This window comes from Equus przewalskii, chromosome 10, assembly GCF_037783145.1.
Source record: "Equus przewalskii isolate Varuska chromosome 10, EquPr2, whole genome shotgun sequence".
NCBI lineage: Eukaryota > Metazoa > Chordata > Mammalia > Perissodactyla > Equidae > Equus > Equus przewalskii.
In genome coordinates, this window is record NC_091840.1 from 11,366,893 (window position 1) to 11,388,672 (window position 21,780).

The 21,780-nt window shown below is 39.6% G+C and overlaps 1 protein-coding gene across 3 annotated transcripts in view; it reads right to left on the reverse strand.

The window, feature by feature from the left end:
- Positions 1-1,812: 1,812 nt before the first annotated feature.
- The window catches only part of MAP2K6 (mitogen-activated protein kinase kinase 6), a 116,953-nt gene continuing 96,985 nt past the window's right edge, over positions 1,813-21,780 (reverse strand). For all 3 annotated transcript variants that reach the window (XM_008540385.2, XM_008540387.2, XM_070561508.1), the window contains exons 11-13: positions 20,376-20,421; positions 13,898-14,013; positions 1,813-7,151 (exon numbers count right to left, since the gene is read on the reverse strand). In XM_008540385.2, the coding sequence (XP_008538607.1) occupies positions 13,936-14,013; positions 20,376-20,421 (124 nt within the window). In that variant the 3' untranslated portion in view covers positions 1,813-7,151; positions 13,898-13,935. The remainder of the gene's footprint in view (positions 7,152-13,897; positions 14,014-20,375; positions 20,422-21,780) is intronic.

Here is a 21,780-nt window from a genome sequence, read left to right on the forward strand (position 1 = left end):
AGTAAATGGAATCATTTTGATGGGGCAAATTTGTGTCATTCAACATGAGAGGTGTGCAAGAAAAAAGGCATTATACCCATCAAAAGGAAAATACTTTAAAATCCGATATTTTAAACTATGAAAATAAGGGATGGCTCTGGAGAAGCGGATAAAATAAACTTCACGTGATGCCTGAGAATGCTGTGTCTGTTCGTGCCTTCCCCAGCCACATACCTTACCCTTACAGCAACTTAAACAAAATTTCTAATGCCAAACAAGGTGTATTGCTTAAGAAAAATGAAGGATTACAGCAATCTTACTATAGTGCAGGGGGAAAAGGACTTCAAAACCAATATAGTAGAGTCTACTGTCATTGGAAAGTCCTTTGAGTGATGCATGCAGAAGTAGGGGGAGCCCTCCACTTCAGAGTCTAACCCCTGAAATGACACATATCTAAGGTGAAATACTAGGGGCTTTTCAAGGAATCTACTCCTGGTTCAGCAACATCAATCTGTTTAAGCAATAAGCAAGAGAGAGGTGAATGTGTGCCTCTGGGTATAATTGGTGATCGCTCAAACTGTTAATGTTAGGGTCTAGCAATTCTTCTCTATAACCAGCCCTGGTAGTGGTTAAGATTCAACACTCTCACCACTGGGGCCTGGGTTTGTTTCCCCATCAGGGAACCACACCAGTTGTCTGTCAGTTCTCATACTGTGGCAGCTGTGTGTTGCTGTGATGCTGAAAGCTATGCTACCAGTATTTCAAATACCAGCAGGGTCATCCATAGTGGACAGGTTTCAGCAGAGCTTCCTGACTAAGACAGAGTAGGAAGAAGGACCTGGCCACTCACATCTGAAAAAGTTGACCATGAAAACGCTGTGAATCGCAGCAGAGCATTGTCCGATACAGCGCCGAAAAGTGAGAGGATGGCACAAACAGACCAGGCAGGGTTCCGCTCTGCCGTACACAGGGTTGCTAGGAGTTGGAATTGACTCAGGCACTAACAACAATTCTTCTGTAAACTGGATTAAGGTGACTAGAAGTCAAATAGGTCTGGTCATCCAGTTCATAGGAGAAATCAGAGAAGCCTGTAGACCCAACTATTTACTTATATGGTCATGCGCCACATAACGACGTTTCAGCCAACAATGGACCACATACAACAGCGGTACCATAAAATTAGTACCATATAGCCTAGATGTGTAGTAGGCTACACCCTCTAGGTTTGTGTAGGGACACTCTATGATGTTTGTACAACAACGAAATTGCCTAATGACACATTTCTCAGAATGTTTCCCCATCATTAAGCGATGTATGACTGTTTCCTTCTTTCCCAGAATATCTGCACCGTGGCACTGCCTGATGGTGTACAGCAAATTTCCTAATATTATGTGTATTATATATAGGACCAGGAAAAATTTGAATGACTAATTGGCCTAATAGTTTAGTGTCAGGAACACATGAAGTCAAAAGGTCTTGGTCTTAATCTTTTCACTTAAGCCATCTGGACTCATCCCCACCACAAGCTATCTGATTTTAATAATGAAGTCTTGGCCTTCATTTCTCAGCTAGAAATACTGACTGTAACAATATTGAGTCTGAAGTTCGCTACAGATGGGATGACTTTCTAATGAGTCTTCAAGACTGCAATACTGTTGTTTTGTGATGTTTTGTTCTATTATATTTTACAAGTGGGGAAATAGAGATGGGGGAAGAAAAAGAGAATAGATCGTTCAAGCAAAGCTTTTACCTGCAGGGCTTCTGCGCATAAAAGCAGCATTTCTGGAAAAAAAAAGGATTTCCATGAACAACTCAATTAATATACAGACTCACTGCAGTTTTTAAAATGTCTTTTATTGGTTGTACATTTTCTTACGAGATCAACACACCATTTCTTTCAAGGACACCTTGCTCCTGAATACTTATGTTACTTGTCCTAGCTATGAAAGTCATAGCAAGCACTTTGACAGAGTGAGGTGGTTGGGTGTCTTTTGCCATTATCACTGTCTTCTCTATCTTCAAATTGTTGTTTGAGTCAGTTCATAGATTGACACAACATTGAACACAACACACACGGTGTGAAGTTTTACATACACACGCACAACATCCGGAGACCAGTTACAGTGTCTGCAGCTTGTTCCTTCCTCCTCAGCAGCAGTATGAAACTGAAGAATATCCTGAGATAGGAAATCAAAGTGTAAGCTCCTCATCAACAGAGGAGTCCAAGTTTGACTTAACCTGTCAATTTCATTTTCCTTTTGAGGTGGTGAGAGGGGAGCCAGAGCGATCGCCATATGAACCATGTAACAACCACCCAGTTCAACATCTCAGCCATTTCCTTGGTCAAAACACAGATTCAAAGAACTATTTCATAGCAATCAGAACCTTATTCTTCCTTTACCGTGCTCTTGAATCAGAAAAGAGGAGGGAAATCATAAACTTAGACTTTTTACAAGATACTCTGATTGGAAAATTTCACCATAGAATGACCTATTATAAGACAAAATTACCTCCACCTTTGGCAATTATTATAATGCTTTGTTTATTTACTGATAGAGGACAATCATCCAGGTATTAAGTATGCCCCACCAATGGTATTTGCATTAAAAGATGAATTTCTCAAGAATAAGGACTTAGGACAGGTGGCTTCTCCAAATGTTAAAAGCAAAAATTACTTCTTTAAAGCCACATTATCCCTCAAATCAGTACATTTCTGATAACTCTATTAAAACTCAACCTACATCAGCACCAATACTTGCGTCCACCCCAAGTCCTGCACATTAGCTATTTCCTTCGTTTCAGAATTTTGAGATAAAATCACCAGTTACAATAAGCAGTAGTTCAAAAGAAAAACAAAAAACAATGCACACAACCTAGATAACAGGAAAGCTCGGCTAAAATGAAAATGCACGAGGGCCACCAGAGCCAATACAGCAAAGACAACAAAAGGCACACTTCTCCACAAAACAGGTATTTTTAAATACAATCCTGAACCCTGACTGAAGTTATCAATTAATGTTCATAACTTCCCTTTCCCCATAGAATGATGAAGAATGTTTCCACCTTAAGAAAGCTGTCCCACACATTTCCATATAGAAAACACTAAGTATATACCCCTAACTCCTTTCCTTCTGCAGCTCACAGCAAAAAGTTCCGAGGGCCAGAACATAAATTTAACATTTACCTCAAAGGCACGGAAACATTCCACCCACATCCTTCAGAGGTCTTTACTTTATGAACTTGTAATGAATTCCATACTCTATAGTTCAGCCTGCCTCATTCATAAAGAAAAAGTCTCCCAATAGATAAAGAAGAGATGATTTCCACCAGGGAAAGCTAGCAGCACACTATACAAAGATGAGGGAGTCAGTTGATGAGGAGATCCACAAAACGGCAGTCATTCTTCTATTTCAAACTCTCCAGAGACAGTGTGGAAGATGGGTTTGGAAAGATAGGGTGCACAACCTCTCCGATCTCCTTTCAGAATATTTCAGGTACCAGAAAAAGATAGCATGGCCTCCTAAATAGCATATGGAATTACTTCATTCTAGCATGAAGGGATTGTAAAGACCAGGCATGGTTCCACTTGCCCCAACAGCTGTCTTTACAATAAACATGGCTAAAAACAAATCTGGGGTGTAACATAGGAAAATGATCAATCACACATACAGTCAGCCCTCCGTTCCACAGATGCGGAACCCGCGATAGGAAGGGCTGACTAAGGGACTTGAGCATCTGCAGGGGTCCTGGAACCAAGTAGCTTTTTTTCCTTACAAAGACCAGATTAATAAGTGGAAGCAGCATTTTCAGCAATGAAACTGAAGCACAAAGGACGCTGGGAAAACCCACCTATTTTACTAAAATTCTTGTAAAGTTCAATTCCACATAGAAGTTATATCTAGCATCTCATCAAAATTTTCACAAAATATATAGAAAAATGTTCATGTATTTAAATAAGGAATTTGAATTACATCCCTAATACTTCTTTCAGCTTAAAAGGAGCCAATGCAATGATTCTACATAGTAGGAAATACGTCCAACTGTGGAAGTCAACCATATAAAGAAAACACTTTACCTCTAAAAATACCTGCTATTTTATTAAAACATCATCTCATCATCTCAGTTCATATAGAAAATCACTCCTCTAAGAAAATAAATTTGTGACTAAAGAATAAATCAAATACAGGGGTAATATGACAGATAAATTGTCTGAATTTTCTTAATCGCATCTCCTGGGGTGGCTTTTACACAGAGATTGGCTGAGAACTCTACAAATTGTTGCCAAATGTAATTTTTTGACACATAAAGTGTTCTAAAATGGCTGCTGTGAAATCCCAGCTGTTGAATTTGGTTTAGCGGCAAACAAACCACTATCAGAATTCACCACAGACTCTTTATTTGTGTGTAGAAGGCACCTGATATGATTCAGCTGATGTCGAAGCATTCTCTCACGAAATACACCAGCACAGTTCTCAGCTACCAACTAGTGGTTCAGCTTCCAATTAGCTGCTTCAGCTGAACCAGCTTCCCACTACCTTTCTCCACCTGTAACCCTTGTAAAATCCAGCAATGTAACTCTGTTAGCTTGAGTCTCAGATCTACCCTTCTCTGTGCCAAAATTGTCCAAAAAGCTTTACTTTTCCTACACGTCAAAAATTACAACTTCTGCCTCTGCAAATGTTGAAATTTAGAAATTCCACTGCCCATCAAGAGCCTACTCAGGCCACTCCTTGTCACTGAAATCAGGTTATTCTCAACCACTTTAGAAAAATAACCAATTTAAGAATATATATTTATGGCCATCACATAATGATTTTCGCATTTTCTTTCATATGATTCATGCTTAAAAAATAAAGTAAATGGCCCTCTCTTCTTGTCCTTCTGCCTCCAAGCCCCGTTGGCATAGTCCATACAGCAAAAGCCAGGGACTCACAGACATTGCTGGCTAGAAAATTTCCCAGATTCTTGGGCTGTTTAGGGTCCTCAAGTTGTCATTTCATCCAAAGTTCCCAAGCCTTTAACAGTCACAGGGACTTCTTGTTAAAGGGAACAATATTGGTGGCCAAATATCCTAATTGGAGGTTGATAGGGTTTCAGATGGGCAAGGTTGACCTTCATCACACTCTCCTCCCTTTCCCTTCACAAGAGACCCCCAGGGGCACCGCTGAACCTAGTCTGGAAACCACTTCTGTACCCTCAACTCACCTCCCCAAGTATTGAACATACACTAGGACAGACAACTTGAGATCAGAAGAAAAGAAAAGAAAACAACTACTTCTTCCACACAATTCACTGCTTCTGAAAATTCAAACTAGCTTTGAGTGTTGTTTTAAAATCATAAATTCTAGCTCTTCTGGTGAAGATTTGTAGTGTGTTTCTACGAACATTTAAAGTTCTCTGTGGAATTGTGGGAAAACTATGCTCGTCAGGCAACCTTTGGTGTCTACCTTTCTTAAAAACATCCGTCACCAGAACTAAAGGTTAAGGGGCTCAATTTTGGATTCATTTTTCTTTACCCAGAACGTAGCTGATGGATGGGTTGTATACTCTCAAAATGCTTTATCCCTCCTCTAATCATCTACCTTTTTACTGGGTGCCATCAGTTTAAAATGGTAACTCTGAAGAATCAATCACACTAGGAAAACATCAGAAAATTTTCTGATATCCAAACCAATGCCACTCCCTGAATCCTCTTATAGTTTAGTATTTTTAAGAGAAAAAAATAATAATAAAGGTTTGGCTTTCTGATGGGTTTTTCACAAGAGATTATTTTTACAGTAACACTGAAAATAAGTTAAGGACTCTGTCTGCCAGCTTCTTTTATCAGCTTGCCCTTCCATGGAGTTCTTAGTTTAGCACTGCTCTTTGCATTTGTCTTTTCTCCCAGCCCCTAAACATGATTTCTTATCACTGTTCAGCCTTAAACTTCAAAAAGTCCGATGAAAATCCCCTAAGGCAGTGGCTTGACACGCTTTGTTGAAACAGCTTGCAGACTCCAATACAAACGTTGGTAGTGATCGAATGATGCTAACTGCTCATTTCTGGCCACAACAGAATATTACTTAAGGGGAACAGATACCCCACCCAGCTGCTCTTCTTTAAAGGCCAAATAGAAGTTCTTATAATAAGGTCTTATATCTTTAATGAGGGTTTTGCTAAAAGCTCTCTTAGATATCCCTGACATTTTCAAGATTTGGGAACAACAGAGTCCATTTAGGTGGACCGATGCAAAATCGTTGATTCTGAGTTTGGAGATATGAAAATGGTTGGATCAGTTCCTTTCTACAAAAGTGTCAAATCAGCCCAGGTCATCCGTGACCAGAAGAAAAATAACAAGCAAATGCAATCAAGAAAAACAGAAAAGACTGCGATGGCCTGGTCGAAGCCACAGGCTCTAGGGAGCACTTAGGAAGTTCTGTTTCCTATATTAAAACACCAGTAAGCGCCTAAACTTTCCCGTGTTTTCCCTGAACTCAATTTCCAAGTCATGGGAGCATTAGGCTCATTCCTCGAAAAGAGACCCTGAATCCCAGAAATGCAAATGTAACCTGGGGAAAACCCATGCATGTCGAGATTAACTGCCCACAAAGAAATCTGTCCACACTGACAACTCTAAGAAAGAAATACAATGCAAATCTCCCAAAACCTAACTGTAAACTCCCAAGAATAAAGGGCTCAAAGTCCTAGTTCAAATGACAGCACAAGTGATGTCAAGATACTGACAGTCCCAGGGAACTGGGCTGAATATTTTAAAATTCCATTAACACGTGTTTGTGTTACGAGGTGATATTGGTTTCTTTTAAAAAAAAAAAAATCCCTACTACGAAGTCCTTGACCTTGCTTTGTGTTTCTAGGTAGGCCCAGTCCGTCCTCTTCATCTCAGATAGGAAAGAGGCTTTTTGAGAAATTTTGCTTGACAAAGGAGTTTGGCTCGGGAACTGAAAAGATAAACCTCAACTTAAGTCTTGAATCCAAACGACTGCATCAGAAAACATGCGATGGTAGGATTATATTTACATAGCTGTAAACAGTGACTCTCTAAACCTCAGAAAAATGACACATCTTCTTTGCAGACACCAGGAACAGGTGGTAAGTGATGTATTTGGTGGCAATGTGCTTCCCCCAGAAGGATAATTTCATTTTGAAGGCTCTGGAATTCAGGTTTTGTTTCCCTAGGTGAAGAGAAAACATACTTTTAGGTAAATTGCCAAATCAAATACTTAAATATGTCCTCCTAAGGAGTTTCCGAGCATCATCCTAAGTGTAACTAATGTTTGCCTGATGATGCAACAGGAAATAAAATGTTTCTGAATAGTAAAGAGACTATAGCCTTAAGTAAGACGTGTTGTGCTGCTCTGGAAGAAGAAAGTAGAGATAGATTAGGTAAGAGGCAGACAGTTAGGTGTACAGCAAGAAGGGTGCAGGTCCTGATAGAACGCAAAGCAAATTATTCTGGTCCCATAGGGAAGGCAGAGCTTTCATTAGAGGCTTTGGGGCCCAGGAATCCAGCCAGGGCTGGCAACCCAAGATAATCACATCAGAAAATAGGGCTTTTGCATAGGCCCCTTAAAACAGAAATTTCCTGATGATTAAAAAAGGAGTTAAGGGGGCCGGCCCGGTGGCGCAGGGGTTGAGTTCACACATTCCGCTTCAGTGGCCCCGGGTTCGCTAGTTAGGATCCTGGGTGCGGACATGGCACCGCTTGGCAAGCCATGCTGTAGCAGGCGTCCCACGTATAAAGTAGAGGAAGATGGGCATGGATGTTAGCTCAGAGCCAGTCTTCCTCAGCAAAAAGAGGAGGATTGGCAGCAGTTAGCTCAGGGCTAATCTTCCTCAAAAAAAAAAAAGAGTTAAGATAAAGCAGCCTCCTCTCTCCAGGTCCAGGGACAGGACTCAAGGGGTAAGCCTGTCTCCTGTCACAGTGAGAGCTGGGAGCTCTAAATCCACCTGAGACCCAGTATTTTGACCCAAAACTATTCTTTCTTACTTTCTTAAAAGATGGCCAAATAGATGAGGTGGATGCATTGGAAGATGTTAAGAATTCTATCTGCCTTCTACTTCTGAGGTAAGTATGGCCTCCCAAATTCTCAAATCCTAATACAGTCCTGGCGAAAAGGAATACCCAAGGATTAGTGTCTGGGTTCATGATTCTCCTTGTATGTGAATCACACTACAAACAAAATGCAAAGATAAGAGATAAGAATGTAGTTAATGTCTAAGAGAAGGGTGCCTTTTATTTCCAAGTTGAAGGAACTTATGTTGGTTACTTCATAGAAATAGAAAAAGCAGGTACTCGATTTAATCTGAAGAAAACTGCCCCAGTGGCTTCCAGAGCAAGGAATACTTACCTGAAGAAAATAAAAAGCAATTTTCAAGAGACTGAGCAGTCCCCATCCTTTCCAAATTCATTTTCCTATGTCCATCTTCCTAATCTACCTCAACAGCAGTTGAGCTAAACACTAACTAAATAGAAGAACTCTACACACATAGTTAATCAACTGGAGTTTCCTATTTGCTGGTCTAAGGACAGGTGTTGGCAAACCGTGGCCTGTGGGCCAAATCTGGTCCACTGTCTGATTTTGTAAACAAAATTTCATTGGAACATGCCCATCATGCTTACTCATTTACATACTGTTTATGGATGCTTTCATGCTAAAACAGCAGACTTGTGTAGCTGCCACAGATACTATATGGAACACCACGCCAAAAATATGCACTATCTGGCCCTTTATAGAAAAAGTTCGCCAATGCGTGGTCTAGAATGTCACAGTTCACAGTCTACAGAGCAGAGGTTATTGATCGTATGGGGTCTAGAAACTGCACTTCTCCTCCCACTCCCCTTCAGCGAAAAATGTTTGCAAAATTATGTGTTCCATGTAAAATGTGCATTTTCCTAGGGAAAAGGTCCTAGCTTTCAACAGGTTCCCAAAGGAATCCAGATACCCCAATTAAAGCCAAAGAAAACCAAATAGTATCTTTAGCTGCCAGCACATTTAATAGTGCTAAACACACACACACACACACACACACACTCCCCTAGATAAGAGGAACATGAACCTTCTAGAATAAAATATCTTTTTTCTATTCTATCAGGTTTCTTAGCTTCCTCTTCCTAGATTATACTCTGGCATTTTTCCAATCAAAGATATAAATTTTCAGGGTGTACAATTAAAAACCCTACCTTGCCCTTGCTAATTCAATAAAAAAGGAAGATTCCTTAAGCCAGCAAATCTCCATTTGAGTCACAGATAGACATTAAGAAGGCAAAATTCGCAGCACAACAGAGGTTTAACTCATTTTACTAGATCTGAACACCAGCTCCAGTGAATTTTATGGATATATGAACCCTACCTTTGAGGTCAGAAGGAGTTACATAGCCAAAAAAGCATCAGGGTTGGAAATTAGGAACTAGGCATCCGTTGCACTTTCAGGTCAAAGCTCAAGTGCTTTGTTAAACACCTTTAGGAGAAACAGTAGTTTCTCTGAGCAGAACTGATGAAACCCCTTGGTCAACAAAAGCATTTTTAGTGTTAAACTATGAAAAAGTTGTCCCCTCTTTGCTTCTTATGTGATTATATTCCAAAGATACGAAGCCAAGTGCAGTTGGAGAAACCAGGAGCCCCTTTAGTCTCAGTGCCAGCCTCCTCTAATGCTGAGGCTAATGAGTATTTCATTTTCTAGATTACGACATCTGGCACTGCTAGACTCATGAATAGCAAAGGAGGGTAGGACCTCAATTAAGAAGCTAATCGAGCAGAGGAGAGCAAAAAAATAATGATGATGAAACACAAAGAGTGAAGTAATAGAGAGGATTAAGTGGCCAAGAATTCCATTTTGAGGGTCACCGACTGTAGACAGTACAAACATCAGTATACAGATATCTATGCTCCCCAAACTGTGTGCTGAGACATCCTGAGATGCCCCAGCACACACAGCAAACTCACGGGGGCACTGCAAGATATGGTAAACATCTGAGGGAAACACAGCAACATCTGCAGGACCTTGCGCAACCTACTACTATTAAGTTGTTTGGACCTAATTACTTAATAAATGGAACTGTTAACTATTTTCTTTGGCCTAGGTCACCGTGAAGAAAATTACAAAGACAACCAATGGTGCCATGAACAGAGAAAGTTTGGGAATCTCTCGCATATACATTTTTTTGTTAGGCTTGGAGGCTATACAAGATCTGTAAAACACAAACAATTTTGAGCTATACCCACATACACTCATTCTCAGATGGCTTAATCAACATAGAAGCTGCTTATTTAACTAGGTCATTCTGACTATGTCAGTGTGACCAAACACAGTCTTTAAAATATACACTCCTCCATGGCCTTCAATCACGGGTAATAGATGAGTGCCATGCGTGAAATCGACGACTATCTGACTGATATTTTATCATCAAGTATACACATCTATGTGAGTTCTCTCCCCTTGAAAGTCACCATTTTGGGAGGTTCTACGCTTATTCCAGGAAGGCTGACTTTGCTTAAAAACAAATGCACGCTTTTTTGGGAAATCTACATTTCAAATTAGCTTCAGAGCCCATGATACGGTCTTTCAAAAAGATTCGGTGATGGTAAAACTTCAGCTCTGAGGGCAGATCTGAATTCCAAAAATTGTCAAGCATAACTTGTTGCTAAGTCTGATAAACAAGACAACTAAACCAAAGAGGGAAATACCTGGTAAGGATTTTTGTAAAAACAAAACAAAACAAACAAACAACTAAGGAGTAATTATGAAATGATGATTCTGCATGTTAAATATATGGGGGAGGAAATGGATTCTGAAGCCTTTGCTGAAAGAGAAGTGGCAAAAATACCTTAGTAGCATTATTCATACAAATATATAGTCTTTCAAGGTGGCTACTCTGAAGGGCAACACTCATTAATAAGGACATATATACAGCAATTGTCTTAAAAGTCATTCACATTATCTTTTTGGCACACCTTTGAAATCAACAATATATAGAGAGAGATGGATATTTTTATAAACATAAAGATAATTTATAATATGGACAATTATATGATAAATCAAATACATTTGGAAAAAAGAGCATCGTCTCTTTTGTAGAGATATGCTGACTTTCTAATACATTGATAGATATAGGCAGGGCTCATATTCAGATGGTCTGCATGCTGGTAGCACATGAAATATTTTGAGTATCATCCCTGGATATGGATGTTTTTCTTCTCTCTCTCTCTCTCTCTCTCTACACACATACACACACACACACATCCACATCCATATATATATATATATACATACATATATATGCATGTATGTACAAGAGACTCCCAACTTATATCAACTTAAATATAGTTTATGAATCTCTATATTTATTTTAAAATTAATTGTTTAGAACTCATAACACAGTTCTCAAAAAAAAAAAAAACCACATTCTAAAATTTAGACTCATAAGGCTATCAAGCCATTCAGTACAGAAGACATCTAGTCACCATGTAGTACATTGTTTCTATAGGGAAAAGGTATTGCAAATTTCAAATTAGTATTCCAGGAACATATACTCTCTGATAGTGGCAAAGATGTCCCCATTGATGAGGACACGGAAAGAAGTGAGAGCTCTTGATGCTCTCTACAGTCACCGCAAATGTTGAAGAGAAGGTCATTTTAAATCAATCTCTCTTTAGGAGGTACTAGACCAATGTTCTCAACCCTGCTGCGCTTCAGAATCACATGAGCAGCTTGTAAAAAACAGCAATTCTCAGGGCCCAGCCTGGAAGAATTTCTGGGACCTTGGCATTGACGGGTTCACAAGCTTCCAGTAATTCCAACGTGCACCAGGGTTGAGAACCACTGACAAACTCCTTCTCTACCTCAACATGATTGTCTTGCAAATTCAGGCCCTGGAGAGGAGTACACACAAGAAACACACTTGGGTAAGAATATTTCAAAGAAGAAACCACATTGAACGACAGCTATGAATAATCTGACTCAGACCAGAAAGATGTTTTGCTCTACACATTTGACCAAAAGCTGCAATGCAATGACCTCGGATGTTTTTCTTCTACCTTCTTTTCTCACAAGATGGATGAATCACGCAAGGAATACAGTTGTGATTTTTTTCTTTCAGTCTCAAAGAGAGAAACTTTCAGATTTAGGAAGGTGGGTGGGAAAATGAATGGCTATAATCACTAGGATAATACTCCTTTTCTGGCAGGAGAAAGATGAGGACAGAGGGAGCTTCAAAGCGATGAAACTGACATTTAATCAAACAGGTAGGTCTTAGAACCGAATATGAAGAAGTGTATGGAGATGCCATACTCACTCTGGGCAACTGCTAGGAGCTAGAGGTCAAGAACAAGGAGAAAATGCAAACAGAGAAAAATACATGATTGCACTTCAAAATCTAAAAGGGGAAGAAGCGGAGGATTCAAGGGAGCGATCCTCTCTCCTTATTTGTGAACTTCAGGCAAGGAAACAAACAGAGTGTGTTCTTTTCCTCTTTTTTTAATCAAAATCCTCTGTCCTTGTACTGCAGGAGTAGCCTTGTATTAACACAATGTCCAAAAGTGGTATTTCCTGGTTGTTATCAGTCTGTATTTTCCCTGTGGATCACTTCACTCCTTGATCTTCAAGAAAGTGAAAGCCCCAAATCAGAAAACCCATGGGTGTATTTGGCCACGAGAAAGAGCTTTTGTGGCTTAGTCAACCTGCGGGGAATCCACAATGGAGCTAGCCTCCTGTCGTGAGCTAGCTACTGCATGCTGCTGAAGAAAGATGTGGCCTCAACTCAATCTGCAGAAATTTCACAATCTATTCCCAGGAATTAATTCAACCCTCCCCATTATCTCCTCTCCTTATCAAAGAACTACTAACCGCCTTTAATTTTTTTCTATTGCAGCCCCTCCATTAATAGTAAGGCTTCGTCACTGAACAAGAAAACAAAACCAAAAAAAAGTAGAGCATGTTAATTACAAAGGAAATCCTTGGGGCTTTCACCTGGTAGGAGGGGCGAAAGCTGAAGGCACCACTTCTCTGTGTGATTTGACACGATATTTCCCCTCGGGACTAACAAATGTCCTCCTTACTAAATATAGATGTTCACAGAAGCCACTTGGCAGAACTTGTGACTTACCAAATACACACACATACACACACACAGATAGAAAGATAGACAAATGATACAAAATCACACCACAAATCACATTCCATTAATACTATACCACAAACATCAAGAGAACCAAATCTGTGACTCTTTGAGCTGTGATAAAAGTGATTTTGTTTTTCAAAGTTGGGAAAAGAGTATGACCAGGTTATCTTGCCACTTTACCTAAAATATGTAGTTATTACCCAGGACTGAATAGATATTTGGGAACATGGCAGAAGCCACAACAACTGGAACAGATATTTCATAAGAAGAGCTCCTTGTTGATATTTTTATAATACTCTTAAAGATGCATCTTAAATAATTTCTTCTGGACCATAGACAAGATTGAACTTAAAAAATAAAAGCCCTATAAATATTGCCAACCCAACCTTGTCTTTTACATCTCCCTCCTTGCATAAAATGGAATCTTTTCAACCGAGTGCTTAAATATAAATATTAAAATAATCAGTGGGACAAACTACAAATCTACTTACAATTTCATCACTACTGTAGCACCTTTTTACCAGGGCCAATGTATTCATTTTGTAAAGAACAAGAGAAGTCTGAGAAGCTTAAGGACTCATATGACACATCATTAAATATTTAATCACCTTTTTAAGTCCTAAGCTTTTATCATATTTCATCCATCTAGACAGTTCATTCTATACTATAGATTCCAAGTCCCCCTTTGGAGGGGAAAGAAAAAATGGGGAGAAAAAAATGTTCTGAAAGGCAGGGTTAAATTATCTCAAAGATGAGTTTCTATTGGCGCTTTAGTGAACGTGCTTCACCCAATACACCCACCAATCCACAGGAGGGTCAACCGATTGAGTCCATTGTTTTTAGTCTCCAAGAATCAGTTTTACAAAAGATGCCACGTCTGTTGCTTTGGATTCGTGTAGGGTGAAAAATGGATGTTGCTAGGAAAGAAAAGAGAAACACCTGGTATGAATATTTGTCACTGACAATATAAGAGATTAGCAAATTAATAGACCTGTTTAGTAAACAAATTAAGTTCCCTGATCAAGGCTAAAGCAGACTCTTCCTACCCCTTCCCAAATCAAGTGCACACTTAGTGATGCAAGCTTTTTACAGGTATCTCAGTTGCCACTCCTCCCATTTTGACACCTGCTTCCACCACAGAGTAACTATTGCTTTAAAATATATATATGTAATTAGGCTATATAAATCCCATCTAAGCTAAAATACAAAGACTAGCAAAGACAGTCCAAAGCTTTGATTTATAAATAACCCTGTCCTCTACAAAGTAATTTTAGACTAAGTCAGTACCTACAGGTATCTCCACCTTAGGAAAGTGTTAGGCCACTTTGCCTAAGGCGAACTTTTGGAAGGCAGAGAATATCCTTTGCCTTAAGCTATTTCAGCCTACAAAAGGTTACATAGGAAGACTCTACTTTTGGATAGCGGGGGACACCAGTAAAATAACTAGAAATGTCATATATTTATGCACATTCATTTCTCAGGAAATGGGCAGTAGAATGAGAAACCAATTTTGTGGAATAGTAAATGGGCAAGACATTGCTTGCCCTTGACATTGAAGAGCTGGTTTGGACTGAGACAGTTAACAAAGCCATTTTCTAAACCACATCTACAGCCACGAGTTATACTTATGTCTCTCTTGCTGAAGAGTTGATCCATTTGGAAAATAATGTAGACTGCCAAACTCTAGGTATGTGTGGAGAAAATTCAACTTGGAGATTAAAGATTGAAAAGCAAAACATGATCTCTATTCACGCAGCTCAGATTAAGTAAACTTACAGAAACATCAAGTCTAGCACTTTGCTGGAGAATAGGGATAAGGGAGGCCACACATTTCAGAACAGTTCTGAAGGAAATGAAGCCATTTTCTCTGCTCCAGAACAATCCTCCCTGAATTGCTCAATTTTGTTATAATAAGTGCCCAGCTGTCACACTGGAACCTTACACCCCTAATTAGAAGGAGATACATCAGATACGTCATGATCCACTGTTCTCACAGTGGAAATAGAATCAACCAAACAACCAAAAAGGACAATTTCTTCAGGTGGAACCTAGTGCCATGTACCCCCCACCACACACACACACACACACACCCCTAGCACAGCTACCTCGCTGATTGTCTGGTGGTATTATTTTCAATGACTGGTTGAGCAGCTAAATATGAGCATTTTTGCATGCAGACATGTAGATGACTCACTCTGTTTCCCCTGACTTTGGGATTTTAATTTACAACCTTCATGTTGTCTAGCTGTAGGTTTTCTAATTATATTTGTTTTAAACCTGACAGCAAAGGGCTGGATGAGTCAGCTCTGTGGGGAACTGAATGCCCACCCAAGGAAGTTTTAGGAAACAATGCAAATGGGAAGGGAACAAAGAAATAAAACCCAAAAGAAGGTAGGTGGTCACTGTTAACTATCATGATTCAGAAAATGGAAAAGAGGTTTCCTGCTTTTCCCCATCTGAAGATACAGGTTGAGTGTTGGCTCAGAGCCTCACACCCACTGTATTAACTGAAGCTCTAGATGCCAGGTCCTTCATCCTGAGATCTTTGGACAAATAAATAACAGCATTACTTTTGATTACTAACCACTTAGCACACTTACTAAGTGCTTCACCATCATGCTTATTAGCTTTCCCACATCCTCTTGACATTTGGAGATCTTTTAATGTACTTAAAAGCTTTTACTATCAAAACAAGACACGTCAAACCTCAGACTGTCTCAGTGACTGCTTCCAATGCCTGCCAGCCCCATCTTGCCTCTGGTTCTCCTGGTGGCTATTAGCTCAGTGGATATAGCCTGAGTCTGTGAATGAATTCAATAACCTGACCTGAAGTCCTTGACCAAAAAAAAAAAAAAAATCCTCAGGCATCTTTCAGTTTATTCTCAGGCAGAGAGAGCTAGAGGGCAAGGGGAGGGGAAAACAGGCAGGCCTGTCAAAATGGAAAGTGTGACTCGCCTTCTTGTGTGGGTTTTGAGGCTGCAAAAGGTTGGGAGGGAACCCAGTCCCTCCTATAAGCAATGGACTAAGAATAGCAAGGACAGCAACCAGGAGAGGAGCAAATGAGGCACCATGGAATGATCCCCAGACCATGGTCCCAGGCTAGGTTTCTCAAAAAAGGAGCCAGGTACACGAAGGGAGGACTTTACCACCAGCTGTGCCTGGAGAAGACATGGAGATCCCTGAACATACTGCCAGAAGCACTGGGCAGCAAGCTACAATTACTAATGGTCTCCATATCCCACGCACAACACCTCATCCCTCAAGACTATGGTTTTCTATGGTTTTCAGTCATCCTTGCTTAACACTGCGATTCAATCTAGAACTTCCCAGGATATTTGGAGAACATAATCGCCTCACTGGGCCATCACTTGAATCACCTGGTTATCATTTCTGGTGGTTGCTATCTGGGACAGGGGTTAATCAATGATGGTCCTGGCGCCAAATCCAGCCCACTGACTGTTTTTGAAATAAAGTTTTATTGGAACACAGCCACAGCCATTGGTTTACATACTGAACATGGCTGCTTTCATGCTAACACAACAGAGCTAAGTAGCTGTGAGAGCCCACAAAGCCTTAAATGTTTACTATCTAAGCCTTCACAGAACAAGTTGGCTGGTCCCTACTCTAGAAGAACAAATCTTACTGAGTCATGTCCCCCAGTGGAAGTTTGAGCAAACAAGTAAACGAGATGATCTTAAAGCATGTGCATCTCTCAATGCAAGTTTGGGAGGAAAACACTTGGGATTTCTATAAGAGGTACATGTCTAGGGTGGGGCCTTAATTATACTGTCCTTCACCTGAAAACAGGCTTTTTTCCCCCCTTTCTACGTCTTCACCAACTCCTACCATCTAAACAATAGCCTCTCAGCATGTTTTCCCAATGCTGAAGTCAAAGAGTTTGGACTCAGATTTTCCATTTAAAAACCTCAATTGCACAGGAAAGCAGGGAGTAGTTATGGGCCTTAAAAGGCAAGTCCATTTCCAGTACCACAAAGACTAATGCCATAAAAAGGTCCCATGGGACCTTACAACATTAATATGTATGCCATAAAAGCCCACAGTGTTAGGATATATTGGAAAGCTAGAATTCAACACCAGCTGCCAATGTGTATTAAGCTAGAACTCAGCATTTTTTCTCAAGTGTGTTCCAGTGAAACCTCTGATAAGAGGTCACTTGGAAGGAAAACAAAATGTTCTCCATTTCAAATAGCCAGAGATATAGAGAAATGTTCTTCTTTTATCCAAAAATACTGACAAACAAGGCAACTTTAAAATAGGAGTACAGGCGCCATAGGGCCCCACAGGAATCACTCTATATCTAAGGCACTTGATGTGAAATTAATTTTAAAATGCTCTCAGGGTTGCAAAAACATACCAAAAAAGGGTAGCCAGAACTGAAAAGGCCCCTGACTGGCTATTAGAAACATAATCAGGGGGGCCAGCCCGGTGGCGCAGTGGTTAAGTTCGTGTGCTCCACTTCAGTGGCCCAGGGTTCGTTGCTCGGATCCCAGAGGCTGACCTACACACCGCTCATCAAGCCACACTGTGGCAGAGTCCTACAGACAAAATAGAGGAAGACTGGCACAGAAGTTAGCTCAGGGACAATCTTCCTCAAGCAAAAAGAGGAAGATTGGCAACAGATGTTAGCTCAGCACCAATCTTCCTCATACACACACACAGAAATATATACATATATACATATAATCAGGGAGGAAATATTCAACCCAAACATGCAGTATGCTAAGATTTCCTCAAGCATGACTTCTCTTCTTTTCTCCCTCCACTGTGTGTCTTAGCTGAATAAAGCTGATAGAATGCTGAGTCCCCGGGGCTGCCTTTTTAAAGAGAACACTGGAGGCCCAAGGAGACTGCCCTGTCTCTTCTCAAACTCTTCCCAGCATCCTTTTATGGCCATCCAACTGGAGAATGGTTCAGACTTAAGTCAAAGCTCAACCAAGAGAAGTGAAAATCCATGTAACTGGTTGTGACTATCACCAATCGCCTAGATCAGCTTTCTATTAACTCCCTGGCTTAACATCTCCAAGTGACATTTTCTTCTTTTTTTTTTTCCCCATCTTTATTCAGATATAACTGACATTTAACATTGTTAAGTTTAAGTGTATAATGTGATCATTTGATACTTATGTATTACAAAATGATTACCATAATAAGGTTAGTCAAGGTATCCACCAATTCACATAATTACCTTTTGTGTGTGTGTGTGGTGAGAACTTTTTAAAAGATCTACTCTTCTAGTAACTTTTAAGTACACAGTACAGTATCACCACACTGTACGTTACATCCCAGGACTTCATCATCTTACAACTGGAAGTTTGTAGCCTATGACCACCTTGACATATTTTCCTCACTCCTCTCATCTCTGGCAACCATCAATCCACTCTCTGTTTCTATGAGTTCAATTTGTTTAGACACCATATACAAGTGAAATCATAAGTATTTGTTTTTCTCTGTTTAACTTAGTTCGGTTAGCATAATAACTTCAAGATTTGTCCATATTGCTGCAAATGGCAGGATTTCCTTCATTTTTATGACTGAATAATATTCCACTGTGTATATATACACCACATTTTCTTTACCCATTCATCCATCAACAGACATTTAGGTTGTTTCCACGTCTTGGCTATTGTAAACAATGCTGCAATGAACATGGGGACGCAGATATCTCTTCGAGATAGTGATTTCATTTCCTTCAGATATATACCCAGAAGTGGAATTGCTACATCATAAGGTAGTTCTATTTTTAATTTTTTGAGGAACCTTCATACTGTTTTCCATAGTGGCTGCACCAGTTTACATTCCCACCAACAGTACACAAGGGTTCCCTTTTCTGTACATCACCGCTAGCATTTGTTATCTTTGTCTTCTGATAATAGCCATTCTAAAAGGTGTGAGGTGATTTCTCATTGTGGTTCTGATTTGTATTTTCCTTATGATTAGTGATGGTGAGAACCTTTTCAAGTACTTCTTGGCAAAAATCAACAAATGGGACTAATCAAACGAAAAAGCTCTGCACAGCAAAAGAAACAATCAACAAAATGAAATGGCAACCTACCGAATGGGAAAAATATTTGCAAACCACATATCTGATAAGGAATTAATATCCAAAATATATAAAGAACTCATACAACACATTAGCAATAAAAATAATAATACAATTAAAAAATGAGCAAAGGACCTGAATAGACACTCTTCCGAAGAAGATATACAACTGACCAACAATTCCATGTTAGAGCCACCTCACCACATCATTTGTTAAGGGATATCAGGAACCTGTACTTAGATCAGCCGCCCTGATTTAGTCCTGGAGACTGAGCACTGCTTGTGGTGGGATGGGATAGGTACAAGCATTTAACGCCTGCTGAGTAACTGCGCTCCAATAAGAAACGGTGTCCACGTTCGCTCTTATCTCTTTTGGAATAGTGCCTGAACAGAATTCTTCCTTCCCTTGCTAAAATTAAAATGTTAATAATTGAAACAAATCTAGGGAAGGGTTAACATAAATTAGTAAATAGTATGAATTTTATAATATTTCCAAAGAAAATGTGTTTCTCCCACATTCAACATATACTTAGATAAGGACTGCCAAGTCAAGGTCCCTGCCATTTCTATTAAAGGATCATTTATAATTAGCGTAGAATTATAGTTACCACAACTTAAGAGAAACTATTTTAAAACAACAACTCTGAGGTCCTAGTTTCACTCTTTTTTCATAGATAGTGCAATTGATAAACCGTGAATGCCAAGGTAGTATAATTCAAATTAATAAGGCTTTGCCTTACTTTTTCCACTAAAGTGAAAACCAGGAGAAAACAAAGTGATTCTTTCTTCCCTAAACACTCACCAAAAGGAGATTCATTCTAATTAATCCTAAATATTTTACCAAAAATTGTTCAGTCACACAGCACTTTAGTTTCTCTCATTACTGAAATTCTTTAAATCATGCTTTCCTTCATTTTATATTAATTTGTGACTTCTCGTATCTTTAAAATTTGAAAATATAAATTGTATACATAATTTGGTCTATATGATGATAGGTTTATCATCATGTAAAAAAGTGCTAAGATTGGAGACATGCTCCAGGTTATGCTAAAGAAGGATATCAGACAAATGAAGGACTCAGCTCCTTTTTTCTTGAGTTCAATTCCAGTTACCAATGTCTCAACGAATCATCTCTTCCAACATGGTTGTTTGATCATAATTTAGGTCTCAGCCACTTTTCCTGTACCAGCTTCGTTTGGACACTGCTAACTATACTTACCATAAGCTCTGGATATGTTGGCCGTTCTTTGGAATTCTTCTTCAAGCTTAAAGAAAAAAAATTGATCACATTAAAATCTAGAAACCATCTGCATTTTCACTAGACTAGGATTTCAGAACCTGTAGAAGACTAAACATTACCACCTTTAAAAATGTACTGAAAACATAAATCTCCTATCTTGACTTTCCTCTACTGCTAAACTTACAAACTGTGTTTTAAATCACTCTGGGTGTACCTTAATGGGAACAATAGGGGTGTGTGTTGTGTGTTTGTGTGTGTGTGTTTACTTTCCTTTTGATACTCTACCAATGACGTATAAACTAGCTTTTCTGATCTACAGCCAGTATATTTCAAAATACATATCTACTTTCCTTCAAGACAGCTCTTACTCCACCCCAACCGGCAAAGAAATTAGCAGGTGCTTCTTATATTACATTTGATATCTATTCACTATCTTCCTGGTTCTTCTTGCTTCTGGCTTCCGTGAATATATATAATTCGCTTTTATATATTCCTAACCAAAGCTGCCTGAGAGAGAAGCAACATACCCCTAAAATGGCTAAGGTAACACTACTTGTTTACTATCTCTCAGCTGATGAAAGAGAAAGCCCACTCAGCCAGTGACTGGGCTACTCTTCTTAGAAATACTTTGTGACCACACACTGCTGTCAAGCAGCTCCCGGTTGGCACAGACATTTTAATAACATTTGATACCAGAAGCAACAGTAATAAAATCACAATATGAAGAGACCAACCCCTCACCCCATCCTCATCCCACCCCTATATTCACCCACCAACAGCCTTAAAATGGAAAAAAGAAAAGAAGCAAGTTATTTGGAGTTGGAATCCCAGGTTACAGAATGGAGAAAAGGATGATTTCAAAAACTATGATTTGCAAGGCAACCTACAGACTCCTCTGCCAACTGGGCCACAAAATCATACATGAATGGAAAGGAACTTTGCCTGGCGTTGAAGGAACTAAAATGTGGCTGATTATTAGGTTGCTGGGATTTGCGTTAATGCATCATTTTGAGCCAATGAGACCTAGTATGTGTGACATGAGCTGTATTCCACCCACATAGGCTAATAATAATAATGAGGAGGGCAAGGGACAGAACCATAACAGAGTGAAGTAGTTGAGACGCTTTGAGAAACTGTGGTTTAAAAAAAAAAAGGAAATGAAGAAAAACAAAAAAGAGGAAGCTTTAGAAAACAACTTAAAGCAGCCTACCAGTTTATTCCAGGCAATGCTGCGGGTAGAAGCCAGGGAACCTGAGACAGGGTACAGGTAGATGTGAGGAGAGAAGTTTCAACCTGGAACTGAGGGCAGATCTAGGACCTAGTGACCTCAGTGACCAGACAACCTATGAGAGAAAGTTTCATCTCAACTGAGGATAAAAATAAG